This window comes from Strongylocentrotus purpuratus, unplaced genomic scaffold, assembly GCF_000002235.5.
Source record: "Strongylocentrotus purpuratus isolate Spur 01 unplaced genomic scaffold, Spur_5.0 spur5_scaffold_5, whole genome shotgun sequence".
Taxonomy (NCBI): domain Eukaryota; kingdom Metazoa; phylum Echinodermata; class Echinoidea; order Camarodonta; family Strongylocentrotidae; genus Strongylocentrotus; species Strongylocentrotus purpuratus.
This window is the reverse complement of record NW_022145611.1, coordinates 44955238-44979617: the sequence shown is the minus strand read 5'-3', so window position 1 is coordinate 44979617 and position 24380 is coordinate 44955238. Positions and strand designations below refer to the sequence as shown.

Below are 24380 nucleotides of genomic sequence, written 5' to 3'. Positions count from 1 at the left end.
CAAACATATAGTTTCTAGCACAAGAGTGTTTCATCGGGAGATGTTATGCTGTAAACCTTTTGTAGCTCAGCCTGTCATTCATATCAATACATCGTGATATTTTGATCATTATATAAACTGAATGCTAAGAAATTCGTCCATTAAAAGTATAGGAAAAGTATTGTCTGTTTCAATTTGTCCCTGACATTCTCATCACAACCTTCATTTTTCTTGAATTATCCTACTATCCGATGTAAACAGTACTAATTAGTTTTTTAAACACATTGTATAATTTTGTGAGAAGAAATTGAGTGTGACTTTCAATTCAGTTTGTTTCAAGGAAAGCATGCCGATAATCTTTTAGAGGAATTCGAGGGTCAATATCTTATAATGAGAACGCTAGCATATATTTCATCTAGAGATTCATTACCTAATTGTCACGTAAACTGACACAAAGTTTCTTGATCGTAAAACCATCAAAGAAATATTCCCATGAAAACACGAGGCATGTTCAAATAAATTGTATGTACCATCCGACTGTTTACAAGACAGCTCTTTTCTTTTGTCTCATCTTGAACTACAGTTACCCGACTTGTAGACGGCGGTTTTGACGATGAAGGCCGCGTTGAAGTTTACTATGGGGGTAAATGGGGAAGAATCTTTTCTACCAATTGGACCATTGATGATGCCCATGTTGCATGTAGAGAACTTGGATTCCCTCTCGGAGCAAGGAACACAAAAATGTTTGAGGGAGGCGATGGACCTTTTCTACTGGACGACATGAAATGTCAAGGAGTTGAGACCCATTTAGCCGATTGTGAATCTTTAGGATGGGCCAACAACCAAAACTGTGATGCTAACCTGAACTATGGTGCAGGCGTTGTGTGTAATGGTAGGTCAATTAATATGACATTTGTATGCTAAAGACTACTTAACATCTGAGTCCTATGTTAAACGACCTTTGCTATTAAAATCTTATTTCACAATACAGATCCTGCGGCCGTTGTGAGACTCCTAAGTGGATCTAGCAGCTATGAAGGTGTAGTTCAATACCGAAATAGATCTGAACTTGGTTTGATATGTGATCCTTATTGGAGTGATAAAGAAGCAGATGTGACCTGTCGACAGCTAGGATACCAGTACGGAAGAAGTGAAAAGCCAGTTTCACTTGGACCATTATCTGGAACCATCTTTTACTTGGACTATCACTGCAACGGAACTGAAGAGCAGATAGGAGATTGTGTGTATACAGTTAAGTCGAATGATGTCCAATGTAACCCTGATCACATCGCACAAGTTTTTTGCGGACCGCCGATAGGTGAGTATCTTGCATGACTGTGTTAAACCAATACGTATTATCAAAACTCAGTTGTTTATCAAATCCTACCGCTACAAGGACGAGCATATTAATACAGACTTGACAGTCTTTCCCTATCAGTTCTATTTTCGTATAACTTTGTGAGTTATTTGCTAAACCAGTGTCTTTCTCTCAATGATCTATGTATGTCATTATCGGGCAATCTCTTGTGCCTTAATATGGTCCCATAAGAGCAGTTGCGAAATTATTTTACTTTGGTATCTCAGGAAGTGTCCACTGGTACGGATCCATGAGGAAATGAAAGATTTGAATCTACATCAAGTTAGTCCTATACCGTATAGGTGTCAACTGAACTAATCTTACCGTCATGGATGATCTACATCATACATTCTTACTAAGTAGGCTTCCTCATTCGTTCGTTCGTTCGTGTCTCCTTAGATCAAGATAGTTAATATGTAAAGTTCCTTAATTAAAAGTAAATTAAATTAAATTAAGTTCTTCCATCGCCCGATTGCTGCAATGGCCGTTTCATTAACAAAGGCCAGGTCTTCATCTGTGCAACCCGTTCCGCCGCACTGCAAGATGTGGTCCATCGTCTGAGTCTCTCTGCAGTCGCAGAGAGTATATCTCCTTCATGGGCATAGCCCCATCTTGCCATATTGACCTTACACCGCCCCATTCTCGTCCGCATTCGATTTAGGCATTGCCACTCCGGCCACTTCAGGTTAAGCCCTTTGATGAGTACGGGCTTGGCTGATGGTGGAGGATTCTGTTCAGGTGGTGGGACAGAATCGAGGAAGCTGTGTCGGGATATAAGTCGTTTGTGGGGTTGTAAGTATCCGTGTAGCATGTGTCTGTCATCTGTCGCCTGCTTCATCCGTTCCTTTAGGCAAGTGTTAGTGCGCCTTTGGTTAGGAGATCCAATGCCAGCGAGGTGATATATTTCCTCAACTTTTGTTGGTTTCAGACAGCCTGTTATCTTTCAATATGTGTTATTGAGTGTGGTGTCAAGCTTCTTCACATGGGCTGATCTGCTCCAAACTGGGCAAGCAAGCATATTCTGCGGATGAAATGCAGAGGGCAACAGCTGCACTTTGTACAGTTTTGGGGTCAGCGCCATAGTGTGAAGATGCTAGCTTCCCGATGATGATGATGGCATTTCGAGATTCTACTTTGCCTACTTTGCCTCCTCATTGAGACTCTACTATTTATTACAAAGCTTTTTCGACATCTTAATGTATTGCAAAAATTATTATTGGCAAAGTCGGAAAGCATATATGCCACCACAGATAAAATTCATGTTTTGCTGACATGCAGTCACGCAGTCAGTAAGCTATACAGGGTGAGTCAGAAAAAATGTCCCACTTTTTAAAAGTTGTATTGTTTGAAGTATGAATATTTAATCATAGGTTTCAAGATATGTCTTGATTGAGTCATCCTCCCAGTACATTTAGGTACTATTTTCATATGAATTTATGCATGCATGACTGAACATCAGACAATCTTTACAAGACTGCCAGATCTCACTTGCGCCAAGTTATTGGGCGAGGAATAAAACAGTGCATTGAACAAGGCAGTCAGACAGACACAGACACACACAGAGAAACACAAACAAACACACACGTACACACAAGCGAATGCATACACACCCACACGCACCCACGTGTCTGGCTGTTTTTGTTCAAAACTCTATTTTATTCCTCACCCAGCAACTTGGCGCAAGTGAGATCTGGCAGTCTTGTAAAGATTGTCTGATGTTCAGTCATGCATGCAGTCTGCAGAGAATCAAATGAAAATGTTACGTAAATGTACTGGGAGAAACTCTATCAAGACATATCATGAAACCCATGATGTAATATTCATACTTCAAACAATTCAACTTTTAAAAAGTGGGAAATTTGTTCTGACTCTCCCTGTAGAAATCTAGAGCTTGATTGAATAAGGAACAATTATTGATTGGACTATAACAGGTGATTACTGTAACAGTAGCTAACTTCCAACCCTAAACCATGTCCTTGATCTCAACATTGTCATTTCCTCTTCAGCTAGTGCTTCTGCGTGATGCTTATCCTATGCGTTATTCGTACTGCGGCTGTTGCTACTTTGCAATCTAAATATTTACGTCCAGATTTGGTTTTCAATATTCGACCTCAGCCTGGTTTTCACTACAGGACACGAATCTGGGACCCAATTAACCGAGACGGTATCATCAGGTTGGCGTTATGTTATTTGATTGTTCTCTCGTTGAGATCTCTTGGCACCGTCTTTCTGAGGACAAAGATAAATGATTATTTCTGAAAGCCAAAAATGTTACACCCTCGATGTGGCGTCACGTCAGAAGAAAGCCCGTGCCCCTCGACAGACAGAATCACAACAATTTATCAGCCTGATGGGACCACTGTTATATTTATCGTTACATTCATTTTATCCTTCTTCTTCTTCCCCTTTTTTTTTTAGTACAGACCTCTTTACAGAGTATTGTCGTACTATACTGGGGGTGTGTGCAGTGAGTTCTGACAACCCCTGCGATACTTCTACATTTCAGCCCCAAATTTCTTGTTCTTCTTATGCTTTAAATATGGCTTATGCGAGGATCCTAACCCTTACTCTATCATACCAAAAAGAAGAACTAGTTAGAAGGGAAACATTAAGACATGGAGTGGAAGAGTGTACTAGAATGGCAGAAACAGAGATGTGAGGAAAAATGTTGCGATCAACCTTGTAACTGGGAGAAAATACCTTGATAATTATGTAGATAGAAGATTCTTAGTTGATGATTTGATATTGATTCTTGCTTCTTCTTTTTTCTATGTGTTCATGATTTTTTTGATTTAGACTTTGACCTACGAATGGTTGGGAGTGATTTCACTGAGCAAGGTCGTCTAGAAGTCTTTCTTAAAGGCGAGTGGGGCTACGTAGCTGCAGGCTACTATTCCTCTATAGACCGTGATACAGTCTGTCGTCATCTTGGATATGCAGGTGCATTTTACTACTACGGGGGTGAATTTGCTCGTTCTTCGCGTCCAATTCTTATAGACGATATATCATGTGGTGACAATGATATGAAAATAACTGATTGCTTCATACTAGAGTTGAGCGGACCTAATTCAACCCAACAGGAGCATGATGAAGTCAGTGCTTTCTGTTTTCCATATGGTAAATATTCTTTGATTATCCAGTGTACTACTGTGTAAATCTATAATTCTATTCTTTACAAAATTGATACAAATTTTTTCAAGAAGTTATACGCATATCGAGCAAAATGTGTTTCATGCAAAAATACTTGTATAATATTGAATGGCCTTTAGTGGGATACAAGGGTATAGCTCACGTGCTGATGAGCATATTTCAAGTGTCGCCTATAATAACATTGTATCTATTATTTTCTCGGTTAAATCATTTATTGTTTGGTAATTACACGCTTTTCTTTAACAACAACTAAATTATTTATACCCCTTGTAAATGTTATGTTGATAGTGTTTTTCGTAAATCTAGAATACTTTAAGATGTAAACTTCAATATGTCACACTCTCAAGAAATGTTAATCGGGACAAATCAACGTTTCACATACTCAAAAAAATACAAAACTTGGTAAGGGTATGAATGAGTGTTCAGTTGTTTACTGTATGTGACTATAAACTACCATTATTTACAATTTTCGCCTATATGATAAGGACAAATTTCGAATTCCCAAATCAACACCTCCCTGGTGAATGAGAATGACCTTTGTATACAGAAATACAGTCTTTTGTGAGCTCTACCAAAGCCTATACTGTACAGCGTACATCGAGTATCCTGAAATGAGGTACAATTTATCTTATGTAAATTTTCTGTCACTATCATAAATGACTTTGCAGAGAAGGAAAGTTGTATAGTTCTAAACAGAAATCCGATCCCCAGGTACATTGTATCTGCATAATTGCATAGGGTCTGGCGGCTGCAAATTATTTCTGAAAAAAGCTTGCGCATTTTCCAGGTATAATGAGATTCATTTGTAAAAAAAAGTATGTATATAAATATAAATTGTTTATAATCAACATGTATTCAAATGTTTGAGTGAATGTTTTCTCTACAGTTTTATAAGACAATAGGCCTACAAAAGGCTACAAAAACATTTGCAATTGTTGAACATGGTACTCAAGTGCAAGGTTTATCAGCTTGTTACAGTTTGTGATAAGGATATTGTTGAATTGTTGAATTATTAGTTACTCACCCGTGTACATTTCAAGATTTATTTTTATTTTTATGGCGATAGAAGGGGATCGCAGCTATTAATTTCAGTTCCTCCTCGTGGAGCATTTGCCTAGATGAACACACTGATTAAACAAAGTATAGATTTCATAAACTTCAATAAAGGTATTACTCTAACTATACTGTTGGTCATTAAGGTGGAATAATATGTTTACCCCAATTTATGGAATGATTTTGACAATGATTTATTCCTAATCATCGTAGGCCTCCTTCAGTCTGTGAAGACCATGGGTGTGAATCCTATCTGTCTGTCCTGCTGGAACAGCACCTTCTGTGGCTGAACAGACCGATGCTTGAGTGGCAGTCTTTGTCACACAAGTCGCACATGAGGATTATCCCTGTGCCGTGTGAGTAACAGCGTTCTTTTCTGCGAGTCCACTTCTCTTCCGCTGCACTCTTCAGTTGGTCGTCCTCTGCATGCAGTCGCACTGTCAGGGTACTTCTCCAGCTCAAGCGGTCGGTGGCGAGTACCTCTCACTGTTCCGTGTTAACCTTCAGAGCCTTTAAGTCCCTCTTAACTACATCTCTGAGGGCGGCCAGTGTTTCTCTTGCCAGTTGTCAGTTGATCGTAGAGGATGTTCTTGGGGATTCGGCCATCGATCCTCCATACGATGGACATGGGCTAGCCAGCGGAGTCTGCCCCAGATAACAATACGGCGTTGGGCCAACGTCGGCCACGGTCGGCAGGGTCGCAGTCGGCAAGCCAACGTTGGCTAATCGTTGGGCCATCGTCGCCATTTTTGACTGATAAATGGTGGCTATTGGTTGGCTCATTCGACGTTGGGCCAATGTTGGCTGAACGTTGGTCCATTGTCGCCATTTTCACTGATAAATGGTGGCTATTGGTTGGCTATTCGACGTTGGGCCAATGTTGGCTGAACGTTGGTCCATTGTCGCCATTTTCACTGATAAATGGTGGCTATTGGTTGGCTATTCGACGTTGGTCCAATGTTGGCCGAACGTTGGTCCATTGTCGCCATTTTCACTGATAAATGGTGGCTATTGGTTGGCGCTTCGACGTTGGGCCAATGTTGGATGAACGTTGGTCCATTGTCGCCATTTTCACTGATAAATGGTGGCTTTGGGTTGGCTATTCGACGTTGGGCTATTGTTGGTTTAATGTTGGTCCATTGTCGCCATTTTCACTGATAAATGGTGGCTTTGGGTTGGCTATTCGACGTTGGGCCAATGTTGGCTAAATGTTGGTCCATCGTCTCAATTATCACTGATAAATATTGGCTATTGATTGGCTATTCGACGTTGGGCTAACGTTGGCTCATTGTCGCCATTTTCACTGATAAATGTTGGCCTTTGGTTGGCTATTCGACGTTGGGCCAATGTTGGCTGAACGTTGGTCCATTGTCACCATTTGTACTGATAAATGGTGGCTATTGCTTGGCTATTCGACGTTGGGCCAATGTTGGCTGAACGTTGGTCCATTGTCGCCATTTTCACTGATAAATGGTGGCTTTTGGTTGGCTATTCGACGTTGGGCCAATGTTGGCTGAACGTTGGTCCATTGTCGCCATTTTCACTGATAAATGGTGGCTATTGCTTGGCTATTCGACGTTGGTCCAATGTTGGCTGAACGTTGGTCTATTGTCGCCATTTTCACTGATAAATGGTGGCTTTTGGTTGGCTATTCGACGTTGGGCTATTGTTGGTTCAATGTTGGTCCATTGTCGCCATTTTCACTGATAAATGGTGGCTTTGGGTTGGCTATTCGACGTTTGGCCAATGTTGGCTAAATGTTGGTCCATCGTCTCAATTATCACTGATAAATGTTGGCTATTGGTTGGCTATTCGACGTTGGGCCAATGTTGGTTGAACGTTGGTCTATTGTCTCATTTATTACTGATAAATGTTGGCTTTTGGTTGGCTATTCGACGTTGGGCTAACGTTGGCTCATTGTCGCCATTTTCACTGATAAATGGTGGCTATTAGTTGGCTATTCGACGTTGGGCCAATGTTGGCTGAACATTGGTCCATTGTCATTATTTTTACTGATAAATGGTGGCTATTGGTTGGCTATTCGACGTTGGGCTAAAGTTGGCTCAACGTTGGTCCATTGTTGCCATTTTCACTGATAAATGGTGGCTATTGGTTGGCTATTCGACGTTGAGCCAATGTTGGCTGAACGTTGGTCCATTGTCTCAAATATTACTGATAACTGTTGGCGTTTGGTTGGCTATTCGACGTTAGGCCAATGTGGGCTGAAAGTTGGACCATCGTCTCAATTTTAACTTATAAATGTTGGCTATTGGTTGGCTATTCGGCGTTGGGCCAATGTTGGCTTCATGTTGGTCCATCGTCTCAATTTTTTTTTTAAATGGTGGCTTTGGGTTGGCTATTCGACGTTGGGCTAACGTCGGCTGAACGTTGGTCCATCGTCTCAATTTTAAATTTTAAATGTTGGCTTTTGGCTGGCCATTCGATGTTGGGCCAATGTTGGCTGAACGTTGGTCCATCGTCTCAATTATTACTGATAAATTGTGGCTGTTAATTGGCTATTCGACGTTTGGCTATTAACGTTGGCTCAATGTTGGTCCATCGTTTCAAATTTTACTGAGAAATGGTGGATATGTTGGCTAATATACGCGACGTTGGGCCAACCTTGGCTTAACGTTGGTCTATATCGTCTCCATCTTTACTGATAAATAGTGCATGTATATATTGGTTGGCTATATGACGTTGGGCCAACGTAGCAAATACGACCTAGTACCGCTACATCCGGGTAAAAAAAATTGCATGCGTGCGCATGCCCATGTGCTCATGCAATTGCAACGTACGTCAGCCATATCCTGTCCATTTGTCTGGATCAGTTGCCGGGGAGTACCAACACTGCATGGTAAATGAATGATTTTCTTTCTCTTTCAACGTTATTTTTGTGAGCATGTCGCGTGAAACTGATAAATTGTATAGTGTGAGAACTCCCCGTCACAAAGCGAGGGAAATAGCATGAGAAATTGTTAAAGTAATCATTGATAATTCCCTGTCCAAATGAAAGTGAAAGTGCATGAGTACGAGTTTACCGCTCGGGGTACGCTTAGCATGCACACCCGCTGCGTGCAATTGAAGTGTGAGTGATGGCTATGATGGCTATGATGGGGGCCGAAGTGTCGGCATCAGATGCATTGAGTGTTTGCCGTGATAAATGTTAATATGTTCCTGACTTAGAGTTAGACCTAGGTGATGTATTGATGCATCATGTTGCAGCGTCCGTGACTGTGATGATGTTCACCCCAATATGCAATATCGACCATGAATCAAATGATTGTGAATCTGTTGGTGTTACAAGTGTTGAAGGTGCTGATGCATTGTTGGAAAGACCAATTGAATCAAATAGAGCTGAATGGGAACGAAGACGCATCATTTTTGTATGCATATCTAAATGATATTATAGTCTCTGATACTTTCAGATTTAGAAGTAGGTCTATACTATACTCTGTAGTAGCTCAATATATGCTGACGATGATTCAGTTCGAAAAGGAATAAATTACGAGATTGGGCTGTGAATTAAGATATCCCGCTAGTACATGTTTCTAGCCTCCTGAAATCTTACAAGGGAGTGTGCCAAGTCTGCCAAAATATGCAAGAACTTTGTATCAACACATTTAGTGGATTGTGAGTGTGATGTGAAAGAGGTAGCTGGTGGGAATTACCCTCATTTTGGCATTTGCAATCATTTAAAGTCGCAATTGGCCAAGAACCTCAATTTGATCAAATAGTAAATAGGAACAAATATTGGGGGCGGGGGTAACACTGATCGATCCCATAATTTTCATTCACAATTTTCATTCACAAATTTGATTATTGCTGCATTTTTATTCTCATTTTCAAATTAGTTTTTATTGTTTATGCACGTGTATATTAAATTGCTATAATTTGAACTGAAGGTAAATATTCTAATTATTTATTTTTAAAATTCTGACGTTCTTTATTAATACATTCAATTATATATAGCTCTTCCAAATCCTAATACTTTTTTCTCCCATAATCCCTACAATTTTGAAATTTAAATATGAAATCCTGCATTTCATATCGTCAACTTTACAACAAATTCCAGATTCCTCTACCCGTTCAGATCCAGCTACCCCTACCTCGATCATCCAGAACAGCATCAACAGCACCAAGGACCCCTTCGACATCGACCCCATCAACCTCCAGAACACTGTCGACCCCAACGACCCCATTGACCTCAACATTCAGAAATATGGGTATGTCATTTGGCATTTTATTCATTTTGTATTTAGTTATACATGTAGACAGGATAGCACTTCTTAGTATTCGTTATAGTTGTGCCCTGCACACAAATTACAAATGTACTGGATTAATGTACGTTTGTGTAGGACAAAGCTGCTAACGGATGCTAATATCTTTTTCCTGATTATATTGAGAAACTGCATTGTGATCACTTACAAAACTATTCAACAACAACAAATCTTGAAATACTGCTTATAGCAGTATTTTTGGGGAAACAATTCTGAATGCAGGGTGCCACAAAAAACAAAACACAGTCAATTGATTTGTTTCTTGTATAAGCAACTAACGATATAGCTTTGTGTTTTTGTTTCTACTTTGAAGCCCCTCGAGCTCTCTCAAGTATTGGGAGCTTACATAAATACAAAAAAAAGTATTGGGAGCTTCACATTTCACTTCAATGTTATAATGATGTGAAAGAAAATGCCACTCTTCTTCAAAAATTTGTCCTAAAAATTAGAAAGAATACAAACTTACTAACTAAGGGTTTTGTGTTGTACGCAGAAAACGCAAATTTTGTATTCTTTCATCCATATTCTACTTCAAACACATTTGTTAGGGCAATATTCTATTTGCAGAAGTGTCCGGTGTTAATGACATCCTCTTTTACATCATACCATTTAAGTGAGATTGTGCCATCTATTCTTTGGCTAATTTTGGGATCCAACACTTAAGAGGGGCTTTAAACTGTTATCAATCAAGCATCTCAACACTGAGCAAACAGATACTATAAATTGGTTCTTTCTATTGAAGAATATTACTGCTATTTTACCTCAAATGTATATTTCCTTTGTTAAGAAGAGTGTTTGATGCTATTCTAATTAAACAAGACAAAAATAAAAGAAATCCATTCCTTTCTAATTTCCATACGTCTGGGTCATTCGCTCTAAAGTTTGAACGAAGTTATTTTCATGACAAAGTACTTCTATCCATGAAATTTCATCAAAACTAGGGAGGATGTGCCACTCAGGACTACTTCCCTTGAATGCCGTACTATTTGATTAATATCCGTACTATTTCAAGGTGATGTTTCCATGATCTGCTTTTAAATCTTGTTTGGTTTCTTTCTTCTTCTTTTTTTTGCAGCAGATGTCGAAGTTGTACCACCACAAGCTAGACAAGATTTTGATTCCGACTAACCCGTTCTTTAAAGGTCCATTGCCTTAGGAAATTAAAACTTTTATGTCTTGTATCAAGACCCTTTTAAAGCAACATAATAACAATTGTTTCATAAATAAATGCCTCCTTATATTTTTTACAATTTTTTGAAAACCTCTCCAAGTTGCTCGTCTAATGGTGGACCCCGCCCCTTACAATTCTCAGAGTTCCTCGGAATGACTGACCAAAGGATTAGTGATGTTATATCAAGAACGATCTCCGCTTAGGCAAGCTACGGTGCTTGCTAGCCAGCTCTGCAGGCATTATGTTTTGTACACAAACATAAACAATAACTTTTGTTATTAAATAGTGTGCTATGCATCTTTACTTGTTATTTATTGTGGTGAAATTTCACTAATGGCCCAATTTTAAAAAGAGAGTTATACCATGAGTCGAAGAAGGTCGTAATTGATTTGAATGCCTGTATAACGTGTCAACTAAATGCATGCTATAAAGAATTTCAAAGGTAAGAAAAAAATGTTTCATATATCTAAGTGACTGAATGTTTTTCGTACTACCTTCTCAATTTAAAGAAATATTGAAAGTGGTATATCAGAGTGAAGAAACTTGTGTTTTTCCCTTTACAAGCTCTGCTCTTTCCTACTTCACTTTCAAATTTCCTCTCTTGTTATATAAACATTTAGCGATTGCTTTACTTCACACATTCAAGCAATGTATACTATCCCTCCTAAAAAAAACATTTTGTAGATGTGTTAACAATAGATATGGCGACGAAATGTATCAGCATCTCTGAAATGCCTAAGCATAAAAAATGTTGGCAATTTCTCTGAATTTTATTTTTTATTTTTTATGGAACATTGTTTACATTAATTGCCTAGTTCTTGGTATGCAAATGGTGGACACTTTATTAATTTCTTTATATTTTTGTGCTGTACATTATGTAGAGGAATCTTGTCATAAGCAATCGTGTTCGTCTGCCAGAAAGTTTGTTTTGTTTTACTCGGGAAGTTGTGAGGATTGTTTATTATATTCGTACAATGAATTTCAGTATGTTATGTTGTGTTACGTGTAAGCGACAATTCATTTTATAACAGCTCCTATCGTCCTAGCTTTCATTGATAGGCCTATATTGTGACACATTGAGATACCTTGAACTTGAAACTATGTTTACATCTTTTTCGAATTCAAACGAAAATACAAAAGAAAGATGTACAATAATTGTATTCACATTTACAACAGTTTGTTTATTACACATAAAATAAAGTATGTTTTATCACAAAATCAGTTTATTTTCCTTGTTCTTTTGTTTTGGAGGGAGGGGGATGTATTCAGAGCAAATTCTAAGAAGCAAGATGGTGAACTTTTCATTAAAATGGGACAAATAAGTTGTTATCAAGTTTTTATAGTGATTAAAATGTACAAGATAATAGACATGACGAAATTAAAATAACATGTCCCTCTTGCTTCAATATTGTTATTATACATATCTTCCAGAGGGATCTAAGTCGAGTTCTATAATGAACTTTTCTCAAATTCAGTCTAATTTTGATGAAATTGTTACTATCTTCATTTTGTGGATTTTGCTCTGTTTATTTATTTAATCCAATCTTAAACTACTTGGCTTTTCCTTGTCACGTTGTGATGCATGTGTTTGAATGATTGTACATGTCCGATGTAGTATGATCTTGACGATGTTCTTATGAACGGACGACTGATGTTGGTGTGAATATGTTTTTGAGTTGGTGTTGGTAATGTCAAAAGAATGTTGGCATGAACTGGAAAGGGGAGGTACAACGTCGGCACATGGTGGGATACGGGTTGGCATAACGTTGCTTCTACGTCGGAAAATGGTGGAGAAGAGGTTGGCATAACGTTGGTCTAGCATTGGCACATGGTGGAGGAGGGGTCGGCACTTGGTGGGAAAAGGGTTGGCATTATGTTAGGACAACGTCGGGGAGACGTCGGCACATAGTGTAAAAGGGGTGGGCATTACGTTGGTCCTACGTCAGGGAGACGTCGGCACATGGTGGAAAAGGGGTTGGCATTACGTTTGTCCTATGTCGGCATATGGTTGGATAGGGGTTGACATGACGTTGGCCATACGTCGGGGGGACGTTGGCCCGATGTTGGCTTAATGTCATTTCGTCGCTGTCGAGCCAACGTTGGCCCGCCGGCAAGAAAGCCGTTGGCCCAACATCACATTGACGACGATGGCGCAACGTAACAGCCCACGAAGTCGGCACATGGTGGGATAGGGGTTGGCATAACGTTGGTCCAATGTCGGAACTACGTCGGCACATGGTGGGATAGGGGTTGGAATAACGTTGGCCCTACGTCGTGGAGACGTCGGCACATGGTTGAAAAGGGGTTGGTATAACGTTGGGCCAATGTCGAGGAGACGTCGGCACATGGTGGGATAAGGGTTGGCATAACGTTTATCCAATGTCGGAACAACGTCGGCACATGGTGGGATAGGGGTTGGCATATGGTTAAAAAAGGGTTGGGACGACGTTGGTCCAATGTCGGAAAGACATCGGCGTACGGTGGAAAAGAGGTTGGCATAACGTTGGTTCAATGTCGGGAGGATATCGGCACATATGGTCGGATAGGGGTCGGCATAACGTTGGCCCGATGTTGGCTTAATGTCATTTTGTCGCTGTCGGGCCAACGTTGGCCCACCGGCAAGAAAGCCGTGGGCCCAACATCATGTTGGCGACGTTGGACCAACGTAACAGCTTACGTTGGCCCCACGTTGGCGTAACGTCGTATTGTTATCTGGGGCGGTGCCTGAGGAGGGTAATCATGCTTGGAAGGCCGGCACGAGATAGGAATTCGGTGTTCGGCACTTTGTCCTTCCATGAGATGCCGAGTATGCGGCGGATACACCTCAAATGGAAGGCATTAAGTCTCTTCTCTTGCTTGGCATAGGTCTTCCACGTCTCACTCCCGTACAGAGGACGGAGGCATTGTACACTGTCATCTTTGTCTTGACAGAGAGTTTGGTGTTACCCCACACCCTTGTGGTGAGGCGAGCGAGTGTTGTTGCTGCGGTTCCTATTCTCTTGTTAAGCTCTGCGTCCAGGAAGAGGTTGCTGCAAACGGTGGACCCAAGGTACGTGAACTGGCTCACAGCTTCCAGCTTGTAGTCATCAATGGTGATGGATGGCGGCGCTACTACACCTTGTCCCGGGACGTTCGTTTTCTTCAGACTGATAGTCAGCCCAAAGTCCTTGCAGGCCTTGGAGAAACTGTCCATTAGGGTCTGGAGCTCCTGCTCCGTCTGGGTTGCGACAGCAGCGTCATCTGCAAATAGCATGTCTCTGATCAAAACCTCACGTACTTTTGGTTTGGCTTGGAGGCGGGCAAGGTTGATAAAGTGACTCTCACACTCTGCCGTGTAGGCCTACCGTGTGCCACCGGGCGCGAAAATGTCTGCGGACGGTGGAGAACGGCGAGGGCACACGGTGGTTCGTTATCAAAGCGGGCAACACGTTAATAGGGCGTTGGCGCTTATTTACACCCGGTGGGACCCGGCGAAAGTTTTGGGCATGTTCAAAACTTTGGCCGGCTGGCACCGGCCGCAAGTAAGCGGCAAGAGGACGGTGTTGAACGGTATGAGGACGGTATGAATACGTTATGAAAACGGTCACACTGTATGAACACGTTCACAACACGCTCATAACCCGTTACAGAACGGTGATGAACGGGCAAAAAAAAAATCCACCGTCTGCAACGGGTTGTAAGCGGGTTGTGAACGTGTCATGAACGTGTTGATACCGTGCCACCGTCTTCATAACGTATTCATACCGTTCTCATTACAGTGTTCATACCGGACTGCCAACGGGCGTTTCCAAAGCGGTACCGCCTGATTCTGACGGCGCCGCCTCCCTAACGCATGGGTAACATCCTGTTAACGCCTTGACGTTCCCATAACGTCCGAGCGGTGAGGGGACGCTAAGTGACTGGTAGGTGGCTGCTACAAACCCGGTGCACACGTTCGAGACCCGGTATGGGCCCGGTATGGAAACGGCCAAAATTGTCAACAAAAGTCAATCTGGGCGGTGAAGACGGTAGAAGCACGTTTAACACCCGGTATGTGCCCGCTGAGAACGGTCAGAAGATGGCAACGAAACGGTGAAAAGATTAATTTTATGAATTTTTTTTTGCGGCTGGGGACAAGTTCGCTCAAAACCCAACGTTCTGGACTCTGTTGTTTTTTAATAGCCCGGCAGGTGGACGGTAGGCCTACACGGCAGAGTGTGAGAGCTCCATTAAGGAACGCAAATTGTCCTTGTTCTTTTTCATTGGTTCAACCCTTCTTCTTGAAGTGTTCTTCTGTTGTCCTGGTTGTTAAAGTGGTCAAGTACTATTTTGTTCAGCAAATTGTGAAGTACTTTGTGGTGACACGACATTTGCTCCTGCGACAATTGCTCCGGGCTTTATTTCGTCTAAGATGTAGGGTTAGGGTTAGGGTTTCAATAGGGTTTTATGTTAGGTTTAGGGTTAGGTTTAGGGTAGGGTATAGTGTTGAATCCAGGGTTGAAGTTAGCCATTCGATTAGTGTATGAAATTTAAAGCGGAGCAATTGTCGCCGGAGCAAATGTCATGGAATCGTACTTTGTATCTGATTAAGGAAATCGCAACTTCCTATTTCCGTTCCAAAGTCGTGTATACGTGGTTAAATGAAACCTCATCCCAGATAATAAGTGTAGGCCTACGTACTGAGAAGAAAGAGAAGAAGAAGATTTTGATGTACTGAAGATATTTCTTGGCATAATGTGATGCCTTTTAGCGTCACATGGGCGAAGATTTTTTCTTGAAAATGTGACGTACTAGTTAAAGTTGTACATGTATCATGAACCAAGCTTTAGTTGGAAGACTTTTTTAATCAATAACAAAACCTTAACTTTTCAATGAGGAAAAATCATCGCTGAGAAGATCGAAATTATATTTTGTGAAAAATGTATAACAGGGTGGCAATTGTAACTAATTCATTACAAACTATTATAATATAACATGCAGTTGACAAATCAATTTCATCAATGAGAAACCTTCCCCCAAGAAGAGCACAACATTATTTATGCAATTTGCATTCTGGCAATTGTAGTACAAAGGATAATAGCAGGTGAATGAAATGCTTCATCACCACACACACCTGGTAAGGAAGCATCCATAGATTTGAATACATTTACTTGATAAGCGACTTAATTCACGTAGTACGTCACATTATCAAGAAAATGGCGATGCCCATGTCGTGCTGAGAAACTGTACATCATAATGCCTCTCTCACACACTTCGATGAGGAATCTTGTAGATTAATGGGCAAAAATATAATAAATCTGTCAGAATAAGTAAAGTTATTTCTTGGGGTGAGGTTTCCTTTTAAAGCGACTCGGTAACATTGTTGAGAGTTGCTGAAAAAAATCGCATCTTTTTTGTATGAAATGTCACATATTATATTCCTTTTACTGTACCAACCCTCTAACATGCAAAAAGTCCTGAACAAAATCTCAAACCACAAAGATATCTACGGTTTTCTGTGAAGGTGTCACTGTGTAACACCCTCTAACAGTGATTAACAGTAAGTTCTCCCAGCTTTTTTTGAATTTTCTCAACCGTTTTTCCATGAAAAGAAGACATAAGACAGGCCTTTAAAAATCTTTCAACACTTACATGTCTGGAATGGCATAAAGAGCCAATTCATTGCTTTGTGACGATTTACATTCACCTAAAATGAAATTAAATTGTAATAATATAGTTGGGAGAATTCCAATTTATATCACTAATAACGGTCCGTTTTCACTCAAACTTTTAGATTTTCAGACTTTAATTGTACATCTAGCATTGAAGTCACTACCTTAGCAGCACTTTCTCTCATCTGAACAATGTTACCAAGTCCCTTTAAGTACTGAAAGGTTTTTTGAGGATTGAGAGGGTTTATTTAGAACTATTCTTTTCATAATTATTTCCTATATTTGAATCCACAGAGAGTGTAGCAAACCACCCCGTGAGGTTCAGAGACGAGAACGGAGTGATCAATGTAAATTATGGAGTCATTGAGATATATCATGATGGAATATGGGGTCCAATTTGCGACTATTCTTTTTACGATCATGAGGTGAGTTTATTGCTTTGGTCAAGGAAATGAGGCTCCTTTTTCTTAATTAAGAATGTAAAATATATTTTTTTAGGTCAATACAATGTCATTTTCCAACGAGTTTTGAATTTACCGACTGTAGTTACATTCCAGCTCGTTATGTTGCATCACAAGAGAAATTTTAGATTTGGAGGGGAAAGTATTGGTATAATGAAACGACAAAAAATAGCCCGCATACCTTTTTTTTAATTTGCATTTTTTATATTGTTCACCTTGTATAACATTTTAGTGCAAGTAATGTAAATAATTCCATAGGTAGATTTTCAAACATGAGAGTTCCATAACACCCCCTTCACATACACGAATTTTTCTTATGGATCGCACAATTCACGGATCCTTACGATTTGGCCACTTTTACGACCGATTTAAGAGTTTTTACGAGCTATATATACGGTTTATTACGGATTATTACGAGTTATTACAATGTATATATGCGGCAAAATTCAACGATTAGTACGAGTAGTTACGGATAACTATGAGCAATTTACGGGCATTTTACGACCTGTTTACGTGTTGCTCGGGTGTTGCTACGAGTATTTACGATTCCTTACGATTTTGCAGCTTTTGCACCTTTCCCCAAATCGTAAACAATACGTAAGAATACATAAAGTTTATTCGTAAAGTACTTGTAACTACACGTTAAGTACTCGTAATAACTTGTAACAATCCGTAAAGCCATCGTAACACGACCCGAATGAAATTGTAAACAACGCTTTAGCACTCGAAATAATCCCTAAACAAATCGTAAACTTACCCTAACTAGTCGTTAACAATATTGTTACGAGTCATTTACGGATTCTTGCGAGCAGTTGACGGATGTTTATGTGTTGATGCGAGCGGTTTACGAGCGGTTTAAGGGCGGTTTACGATACTTACGGATAGTAACGAGTTATATACAGAAAAAATTATCCATGGACAAAGGGAGTCAATCGTAAGAAGATTTTTGACATGTCAAAAACTATGCCTCTCCTTCAACGGATCCTTAATACCCCCTTCACATACACGGATTTTTCTTACGAGTCCTTACGGATCGCCAACTCGTATATACTCTCAAGGATCCGTGAAAGGAGAGGCAATTTTACTTTAATACTTTAAGTATGCTTACAAACTGTTTACGATTTGGGGAAAGGTATAAAAGCTGCAAATTCGAACACTTCATTTTCAGTTCTCATTTTTTGGGCTAAAATTCGTAAGGACTCGTAAATACTCGTAACTATTCGTAGCAACACGTAAACAGGTCGTACCTAACAACTAATTCGCTTGATACACTAATTTGCTTGATAATTTGTTTATAAAAATAGATGAGGTTCCATTAAATAAGGTTAATAGTGTTAATTTTCTTGGTGTTTTTATTGATTTTTATTGATTTTAATACGGATTTAACGATGTTCATATAATAATTTTGATTCATGTAGTTTATTTTATGATAAAGCATATCATTTTATTTCTATCTTAACATTAGATCCTTTGTAGTCAGCTAGGTCATACGGATTTAACGATGAGCGGTAGCTTAAGTAACTACGATGGGAAATACACGTCAAATGGTCCAATCTGGTTCCGCTTGTCATATTGTACCCGTTACTCCGGTTCATATGGTTTTGACCAGGACAAGATATATAAATGCAGACATGGTCCATGGGGTGAACCTGATCCTGACTATTGTTCAAGGAATAACATGGCTACAGCCAGATGCGTCAATATGGATCAGACGGATGACTATTATCCAGGTAAGTAGGAATCGTTGATTTGCCCATCGCGACCAGACAGATAATCACAATTACGTTGAGAAGCCGATCAGACATTATTATGAGGTTACCAGTAGAATGCCGATGTATTGCTTATATACTTCCACATGTACATGGATCGAATTCTATAACATTCTTACTCTAGCTGCTAATCAAGCATAATGATGGAAATTAGTGCATACCACTGTTATTCAATTCATTGTGCTTCGTTTAGCAATCAATGTTTGTACGCTGTCACTCGTTGATGGAGCGTCAAGGACCGCAACAATCACTAACGCAGTCTTACGTCAAATTATATCGCATGTCTAATGGGCATAATGCATACGTTTACGAGACGTCATTTACTGACGCGTCGTGTCTAACGGGCATAATGCATACGTTAACGAGACGTCATTTATGCTATGGTCACATTACCCCAAAATAGCCTGCTCGGCGACCGAGCGGCGAGTTTTTAGCCAATTTTGCCCGGCCACCGAGCGGCGGCCGCCCAGGCACCGCTCGTTTCCTAATCGAGCGTTCACCGTCGAGCGATTTAGGAAAAAAATCGAAGCCCCTAGGTCAAAGGCTGTCAAGCAGTCGCCGCCCGTTCGCCGCTGGGAGATCAGTCAGTAACTGGGCGGCGAGTCCAAAATCAGTCGGCAGCCTTTGACCTAGCGGCTTCGCTTTTTGACCTAAATCGCTCGGCGGCGAACGCTCGATTAGTTCGGTGCCCGGGCGGCGAACGGCCAGGCACCGGGCGTATTTTGGAGCCCCGCCGATCACTGGCCGGCCGCCGGGCAATTTCTTTAAAATCAGCCGGTGGCTGGTGGGAGACCGCCCGGCAATCGGGGGGTCACCGGTTGGTCACTGCCGGGACACCGCGCGAAAAAGCTCCGCTATTTCGCCCAGTTTTGACCTAAAATCGACCGGCGACCGACGGGAAATCGACAGGTCACCGCCCAAGCATCGCTGGGGCTCTACAGCCTGCTCGACTTCTCCATAAATCGCTGGGCGATGCCTCAATTCCAGCAGCGACCGAGCAGGCTACTGATCGGTCGGTCGCTGCTCTGATTTGTGACTATAGCTTTACTGACGCGTCGTGTCTAAGGGGCATAATGCATACGTTAACGAGACGTCATTTACTGACGCATCGTGTCTAACGAGCATAATGCATACGTTTACGAGACGTCATTTACTGATGCATCTTTTCTACTGGGCATAATGTAAGTTACGAGACGTCATTTGCTGACGCGTCAGTGACTGGGTGTGGTCTTTGACGAGGCAATTGAGAGAGATTTCTTTTTTTCTTTTAATAAATGGTGGGCAGTGCAAACATTGCGTTGAATTTACTAGCGCATGCTCTGATTACAGTGATCAAAGGCATAATACGAGGTTACAACCATTGAAATGACACATTGGGTACACAGGCTACACAACAGATGATTAAACCTCTTTGGCTACAAGTCAAATAAATAGATTTGTAACGCTGTACACGGCAGATCACAAGGTCATGTTTTAACCTATATTGTTCTTTGAAATAATGCCTGCAGAAATTTGGCCAATTTCATTCGATCCATACCCCAAGGAAGTGAATGTTTTGATAGTCATGAAGAAATTACAAACTAAACTCTGATGAAGTGCTTTTGCTTCGCTGTTTCAGACGAAGATGTAAGTTGGCAACCCGGTCTCGGTGGATGGGAGGTTTTTCTAGTCGCCATTGCTGTGGTTGTACCAACGTGTCTTATCATCGGTTGCTGCTATAGAAGTCGACGTTCTCAAACAATCATAGCGACGGGTACTCCTGCTACTTACTCGTCAGCTACCAATGCTACGCATATTGATGGAGTATCCTCAGAATCTACAGACCCTGCTCCACCCTATGTTCCTCCATCCCCGGCTCCCGTCGAGTCTCCTCCTACATATGACTCTGTTACTGCACCAATGACCCCGGCTGATAACACCGATGCCTGTATGACAAATAATGCAGAGAATTCATGAAATACACTGTTGGTCATTAAGGTGGAATGATTTTTGTTTGTTACCCCAGTTTGTGGAATGATTGGCAATGTACCAAATGTATTTTGCAAGAAATGCCGCTTCATAGTAAAAGATAGTATTGTGAACTAAATTCTGTTGATATCGACATTGAATTAAGTACGAATACATGAACCTCTATAAATGACTTTCCAAAGGGTAAAGGGTTGAAAATTGCACATTTAAATATTCGTAGTCTTAGAAATAAGGTGCAGGATTTGCAATTATAGTTGAAACAAAATCCGTACGAAATATTCTGACCTTGTCAGAAACGTGGCTAAGTGAAAAAATTTGTAATTTATTGTTACATGGTTCAAGGCATGGCCAAACAGAGGATTTTTGTAACGTTGGGGATCGGGGTAAAATGCATTGAATTATTGATAACGTAATTGCATTTAATTTGTTGTCCTTTATTTGTGGGGACAGCCCCCTACGCTAGCCCCCGCTGCGTACAGTCATGATTTAGTGGCAAAAATCGGCTTTGTAACTGTGAGGCCCGAGGATCAAAACCGTGTCGATGTGCTATATTAGGTCCCTTTTGTGAGGCATTAATCCTCATTACTGTCAGTTATTACTTAAGGCCGTAGGTCCCCTAGTTGATAAGCATAGTAGCACACATATGCTTTAGCAGTCACGTAAACAAACACTTGCAATGTATTATTCCAAAACATATGAGAATGTATATTATTATCTAGATCTATTAAGAATAAATGAGTTGAGTTTGAGTTTATTTTATTTATACACGGTAAAAGCCCGAAACAGTTCGCAGACTGGTTTCAATCAGGGCCGTGTCGATAAAAAACAACATAATCATGACATATAAACAAAAGTAATATAACACTGACAGATTCACAACCATAACACGACAATAATAGGAAATAAGCTAAAAACACTTTACTTAATTAGAACTATATTGGTAGACCCAAAAGATAAACAATTAAATAAGTTACATATATGATCATCATAATCTGTTTGCATATTTATATATATAAAGTAAAAACAAAAAGAAGTTTAACAAGATTATAAATAAGTTAAAAACACATTATGTATTCATGTTAAATATTAAATAATCAAACTTTAAAACAATAAACAAAAGAAAACACACATAATGTAGAATGTAGAAGTAAAATGAAGTATGGAATAATAATAAATACTTAAGAGCATTATGAATATGGATCAGTTAAATACTACATATATAATTGTTTTTGTTTTTAAAGAGACAAAAACTGATAACGTATTGCAAAGATCATATTGCACACGAATAGACATTTAAAACATATTGCGTAGGAGTAATATAACATAAATAACAATGATAAATAGGTTGAAATTATGAGATAAAAATTGTATACAACTATAAAACCTTAAAAACAAACAACAACAAAGCTCTCTTAAACTAATAAGTTAGCCCCTCCCCACACACTTATTTCGTATTACGTCAGCTTTGCCTTAAAAATATTTAACGATTTAGCACCTTGTACTTCATGTGGCAAGTTATCCCATGTTAAGGCCCCTCTATATTTAAAAGATCTTTTCATAGTCTCAGTCTTTGGTCTTATTGTTTTCACATTATACAGACTTGAACGTGTATTGTATGTATGGTCTGCAAATATAAATCTTTCTACTAAATACTCAGGAGCTTGTTTTGAGACAATCTTATACATCATAATTGCTACATTCTTTGTTCTATTATTGTCAAGTGTATTCCAATTTAGTCTTGTTAAATTTTCATCTGATGAGGAATACCAAGAGGACCTATTAATTATTCGAGCTGCTCTATTCTGGATTTTTTGTAATTTGTTTTTCTGTGTACTTCCACATCCACCCCATACTACATCACAATAATTTAAGTGAGACAATACTAGTGAATTATAAACCAATTTCATTTCATATTCATTTACTATATTTCTTATAGATTTCAGCATATATAATCCGTTACTTGCTTTTTTATGAATAGTATTAATATGTTCTTGCCATGATAACCTTTCATCTAAAATTAGCCCAAGGTGTCTACACTTACTAACTCGAGTTAACACAGTATTGTCTATAGTAATGTTTAAATCATTATCTTTAACTTTCTCCAGACGTTGCTTCGTACCGAATACAATGTATTCAGTTTTCTTTATATTCAAATTTAGTTTGTTTTGTATCAACCACTTTTTAACATATTCTAGGTCTTCATTAATCTTCTCACTCAATTCTATGGTATCATTTGCCGAACAATATATTACCGTATCATCAGCATACATGCTTACTTTACAGTGGGTGAGGCCACGCGGCAAATCATTAACATGTAATATGAAGAGCAGGGGTCCTAAAATGGATCCTTGGGGAATTCCACATTCAACTGGCAAAAAATCTGACATTATACCGTTAACAGATGTAGATTGTACTCGACCATGTAAATAGTTCGAAAACCATAGCTGTGATGGTTCATCCAACCCGTACATACATAATTTTCTCAATAGTAACACATAGTCAACGGTATCAAAAGCCTTTTTTAGATCTAGCATTACCGCACATACAATTTGACCTTCATCTATGCTTGTTAACCAGTCATCTGTTACATTTAGTAGAGCAGTAGCTGTAGAGTGATTGGGTCGAAATCCTGACTGGTAAATGCTCAACAATGTATTGGCATTTAAGTAGTCATAGATTTGATTGAAGACCATTCTCTCTAAAACTTTTGATAGTATGGGTCAAATCGAAATAGGTCTATAGTTACACAGTTCCTTAGACCCTCCTTTGTGAATCGCAACAATTCGGGCTTTTTTCCACACATTAGGTACAATTCCTGTGTGCAAAGACGAGTTAATTATAGACGTCAGAGGCTGCACAATGTACGGGGTGACCATTCTAATCAGCTTAACTGGAATCATGTCACACCCCATTGCCTTTTTCAACGATAGGCTATTTAGTACCTTTAAAACGGCGTTTGAATCCACTTGTCTAAACTGAAAAGAATGGAGTGCCGGTGTTACTAAAGTCTCGTTAACACAATTATTTGCAGAAGGAATGTTTTTGGCAAGAGATGGTCCAACGCTGACAAAGTACTCATTTAGTTTTTGAGCAATAGTTTTTGAGTCGAGTATATCTCCTTCCTCATTTTTTATACATGTTATGCTATTACCTGACCTTTTACGTAGTAATAATTTATTCAACGTTGCCCATGTTCCTTTCACGTCATGACATGAGTTTTCAATCTGATAATGAAAAGTTTCTTTTTTACTAACTTTGCCTAATTTTTGAAGATACATAGTTTTTCATCTTTTTATAATTTAACCACTCTTCAGTAGCTTTGATTTCATTGACATGATGTTCCTTTTCCTTGCCTTCTCTAACATTGTTTTCATTTTCAGCACTTTCTTTCTCTTCGTTTTCTTTCAGAGTTCTGTCAATAGCTTTCTGTTTCATTGCGTCTCTTTTACGCATCATGTTCAATATGTCTGCATTGATCCATGGAGGTCTATCAAGTTTTACTCTTCTTTTTCGGACAGGTGCGTGTTTATCACAGATCCTCAATACCAAACGGTTAAACTCA

At 39.7% G+C, this 24380-nt stretch overlaps 2 protein-coding genes across 4 annotated transcripts; both read left to right on the top strand.

The window, feature by feature from the left end:
- The first annotated feature begins 40 nt into the window (after nucleotides 1-40).
- LOC115929637 (scavenger receptor cysteine-rich domain superfamily protein-like) lies at nucleotides 41-21370 on the top strand. Its single transcript, XM_030999231.1, has 7 exons — nucleotides 41-50; nucleotides 563-871; nucleotides 971-1297; nucleotides 4133-4453; nucleotides 16915-17045; nucleotides 18547-18811; nucleotides 20469-21370. Exons 1-7 carry the CDS (start codon nucleotides 41-43, stop codon nucleotides 20804-20806), a joined length of 1701 nt encoding a protein of 566 aa, XP_030855091.1. The 3' UTR covers nucleotides 20807-21370.
- Nucleotides 7944-12145, top strand: LOC115929672. Of its 3 annotated transcripts, none has more exons than XM_030999455.1 (3): nucleotides 7944-8396; nucleotides 9633-9765; nucleotides 10895-12145. In XM_030999455.1, the coding sequence occupies exons 1-3, from the start codon at nucleotides 8213-8215 to the stop codon at nucleotides 10923-10925; spliced, it is 348 nt and encodes a 115-aa protein (XP_030855315.1). In that variant the 5' UTR covers nucleotides 7944-8212; the 3' UTR covers nucleotides 10926-12145. The 3 variants fall into 3 exon arrangements, 2 of the variants coding, with proteins under 2 accessions (XP_030855315.1, XP_030855316.1); XR_004066656.1 differs by having other exon boundaries at nucleotides 7955-8396; nucleotides 9615-9765; nucleotides 10898-12145; XM_030999456.1 differs by lacking the exon at nucleotides 7944-8396 and adding an exon at nucleotides 8403-8854 and having other exon boundaries at nucleotides 9615-9765.
- Nucleotides 21371-24380: the final 3010 nt, after the last annotated feature.

Excerpts from the sequence above, each read along its gene's own strand:
- LOC115929637 (XM_030999231.1), top strand. Across the intron at positions 1,298-4,132 it reads TTTTTGCGGACCGCCGATAG|ACTTTGACCTACGAATGGTT; the intron begins GTGAGTATCTTG and ends TTTTTGATTTAG. Across the intron at positions 4,454-16,914 it reads TGCTTTCTGTTTTCCATATG|AGAGTGTAGCAAACCACCCC; the intron begins GTAAATATTCTT and ends TTGAATCCACAG.
- LOC115929672 (XM_030999455.1), top strand. The coding sequence starts at position 8,213 with ATGTATATATTGGTTGGCTATATGACGTTGGGCCAACGTAGCAAATAC. Across the intron at positions 8,397-9,632 it reads GGGAGTACCAACACTGCATG|ATCCAGCTACCCCTACCTCG; the intron begins GTAAATGAATGA and ends CTACCCGTTCAG. Across the intron at positions 9,766-10,894 it reads CTCAACATTCAGAAATATGG|CAGATGTCGAAGTTGTACCA; the intron begins GTATGTCATTTG and ends TTTTTTTTGCAG.